At 47.7% G+C, this 3,482-nt stretch overlaps 2 protein-coding genes across 3 annotated transcripts in view; one reads left to right on the top strand and one right to left on the bottom strand.

Moving 5' to 3' along the window:
• The window catches only part of Rtl9 (retrotransposon Gag like 9), a 58,856-nt gene that overhangs the window by 18,017 nt on the left and 37,357 nt on the right, over positions 1-3,482 (bottom strand). The window lies entirely within an intron of this gene.
• Ammecr1 (AMMECR nuclear protein 1) overlaps positions 54-3,482 on the top strand; it is a 231,925-nt gene continuing 228,496 nt past the window's right edge. The window contains exon 1 of the mRNA XM_031368843.1: positions 54-143. Within this exon, the coding sequence (XP_031224703.1) occupies positions 121-143 (23 nt within the window). The 5' untranslated portion in view covers positions 54-120. The remainder of the gene's footprint in view (positions 144-3,482) is intronic.

Genomic DNA, 3,482 nt, shown 5'->3' with positions numbered 1-3,482 from the left:
CCTCTCCCCCTCTACCTCCCTCTCCCCCCCCACCCCGCTGATTATCTGGAGGACAATCACACCTGCCAACCTAATCCCAGAGGCCTGACTACCTTGCCCAGCCACAGGCTCCAAGAAGCAATGTGCCTGCCAGCACACTCACGGTAAGGGATATGAAGGCACCAAGCAGCCTGACAGGATGGTCTAAGTTTGGATGCAGACTGAGAAGACAAGATGAGGAGGGCTGTGGGGGTAGGGGAGATGAGGGGGTTTATTCCCCCAAACATCTTATTCCTACGATTGATCATCACTTCCCAATCTGATGCAACTGACTCGGCAGGCATTCAGGAGCCTGTGAGCTCCATTTTCCTCTTCTAAAATCTTCTGCACCTGTAAGTACCGGGGCTCATTGATGTACACGCTGACTTCTGGGGAGGGGGAGAGGAGGGAAGAGTATAGAGATGGTCATCATTATCTGATTCAGGTGTGAGCAAGTCCGAGGATTTGAAAGAATGTCTGCCAGACCCCCCCACCCCCACCTATTCCCCTGCCCACCGAACTGCTCCTTAGCTTGAAAACTGAAAATGCCTCTGTTCTTTCCTAAGCCTCCCTCTAGCATAACAGAAACCCCATCTATGCTTTGGGGTACTTTGTTCATCAGTACTGTTCACACCTGATTTTTTTTTCCCTCATGTTGGATTTAATGGCAAGAGTGTACCTTTGGCATTTGAATTTCTTAAATGCATCCACATCTACTATTGTGGGCACAGCCCCTGCTGGCTTCTCCATCTTTTATGCAGTAATTTGCTGAAACTGTGAAAGATGTTGTAAGCAGGAGGGTATAAATGAGAAGCTAGAAACTCCTCCATGGTAAAAGGGAAGAGCGATGTGGTTGATTCTCAGCACAGTTAGAAATGCTCCCACAATGGGGAGGCTTCCTGCTAGGCAGCGAGATGGTCCCTTTCAGTGCCTTCATATTTTAATGGAAAGAGAGGCCAAAATAGCTGCTGGCTCCCCAGGAAAGGAGCATTTCTGATGCTTTTACCACTTTACTGAGAGACTGGACATTGTTTCCAGGCAGCTTAACAGTCCCTGAAGCAGCTCCAATGGTTGCCAAAGGGGAGAGAGAAAGAGAGAGAAGGAGAAAGAGAGAGAGACAGTCAGACAGACAGACAGACAGACAGACAGACAGAGACAGAGATACAGAGTCAGCCCTTCTATGCCTTCTTTGGGGGCCTGCAGGAGTTTCCAGAAAATAGCCCAAGACGGTAAAGCCAGGTCCTGCACACCCCACTTCTCTCAACACCAAGACCAAATCATCCACAAGGTACATAATTCCTTTGGAGGTGAGAGTGAAATCTGTCTTTGCTGAGAAGCCATTTGAAGTGCCTACCTATGTCCTAATGTCCATCTGAGCTTTTGTAATAATCTGCTCAACCACAAATAAGAACGGGTGACTTCCATAGAGATGCAACACTGTCCTTAGGAAAAGAAAAAGCCTAAGACATTGCTTGTGTCAGGCTGGCTACTTCAGTGTCTGTGACTAGCAAAGTCAAAAGCTACAGTGCTACAAACAGTGCTGGGTATGAAGTGGGGTTGGCGATGTTGCTATCCTGGACTGGAGAAATGCTGAAGAGACATGTACTTTCTATACAGTAGAACAAGGTTTACTTCTCAGTGTACAGAAAGAAGCTAGCCTCCAAAGGAACTTGCTTTCACCTTGGCTGCTGCCTGTGGGTATGGTCTTTGGAATCTTGTAAAGTCTCTCTTTGTGAGGAGCTCTGAGTAAATGAGGCTTGGGTCCCAGAAGTTCACTGTCAGGAAGGCTTTGTTGCAGAGCCTTGAGTGTCAGTGGTAGCCTGAATCTTATGTCTACCTTGTGGCATTCCAAGAGTATTAAGAATGTTCCCCCTGGCCTTCTAAATCCTCCCTATCCACTCCCAGGGACTTGGAAAGTCTTAAGTACATAATTCCTTTAACCCAGGGCTTTGGCATCAGTTAAAATGCCAACCTCCTGGGAGGGTCAGCCTGTTAAAGCTCATTTGGGTAAATCCCATTCTGTCAGTCGATTTTGACAGAGGGTAGAAGAGCAAAAAGGAGCGAAGTTAAGATTACTGTAGATGAAAATGACCCATGGATCAGAAACCAGCAGGGCAGAAGCCAGATTACAGTCAGAAGCACCAAGAAGCCCTCTTGGCACAAAGAGGGAGCTGCAGTCTTGCGAAAATGGGGTGCGAGACAACCTATTAAAGCAGAGGCTTAAGTTTGGTGAATAGGAATCTACTTGATGAAATTGAGATCCAGAAAGAATCTCATCTAGGGGAGTGGATTAATAGATGGGAGAATTCTTGCAAGTTTATCTGCAGAGTGAGTTACCCAAGCCACTGAACATGGGCTGCCAAAATTGTGAAGGTGCCTCAGGATAAGAAATGAGACAGAACTAGTAGCCTGCCACCCCTACACTCAGGTCAAAAGAGAGGCAATCATACTTGTTCTCACTGTTTCTCTACTCTGCAACCAGCATCAAACATACTTCCAAGGAGTTTCATGGTAACACAATGGCACATACACTTGCCAACAGCCATAAACGGTACAAAGAGAGGTGACCTCAGTGCAGCCACAGGTCAAGGGTCCTTTCTAGGCCATGGCAAACAGAATAAGAGCACCTGAATTCAAACCTTAACCCTCCCGCTTCCTAGCTGGGTGGCCACGGGCAAGTCATGGACCCGATTTGAGTCTCATGTGCAAAGTGGACACAGTAATGACAGGATATGTCAGAGTGTTATAAAAGCTAAATACAACAATGCCTGTGGAGCCCTGAACCATTCCTAGTATGAAGGATGTGTTTAACAAAAGTCAGCAATGATGAACATTCCCTGCTTTCTGCTCTCTGCGTCATCATCTGAGTATGTCTCACAGCAGCAGTCAAGGTGGTCCCCCTCAGTATGCTTCTAACAGCACTATGGGCTGCTGGCTCATTGGTTTCCTTCATTTAAAACAGTTCTCTTCCCCCTTTCCTGCCAAAATCCCTGGAGAAAAGCAAGCCTTTCCTCCCACTGCTTCTGCATCCCCTCCATCTCCCAGCTAACTAAACAGATAGAGTGGCGGCTAGAAGTTCATGAAGTCTTTCTCTTGGCTAACCAAATGAGCTCTGTTGCCTGTTCTCTAACATGAAATCCATTCTGGCCCAGTAGGTCCAGTAAAATACAGCTCTGTATGGCCCAAGAAGGGAAAAGGAGCGCCACATAAACTGGAGTCTGATTCCTTTCGCTCACTGCACTGTCCCATCACGAAAATTCTGCAGCTGCTCTCTTGCTGGGATTCCCCAAGCTTGTGGCTGCTGTTCCCTCTCCCCTTCTCCCAGCACCATCCGCCCTCCCACAGAGGAGTCCCTTTTCTGCACCCCAGGGTGCCGCAGCTTCCAGAGGCTTTCCTCAGCTTCCTCTCTCTGCCTCTCCCTGTGCTTTCCTGAGGATACAGAGTTCACTCTTGTAAGGAGTATG

This window comes from Mastomys coucha, chromosome X (assembly GCF_008632895.1).
Source record: "Mastomys coucha isolate ucsf_1 chromosome X, UCSF_Mcou_1, whole genome shotgun sequence".
Classification (NCBI taxonomy): Eukaryota; Metazoa; Chordata; class Mammalia; order Rodentia; family Muridae; genus Mastomys; species Mastomys coucha.
The sequence above is the reverse complement of the archived record's forward strand: the minus strand, read 5'-3'. Positions and strand labels throughout refer to the sequence as shown.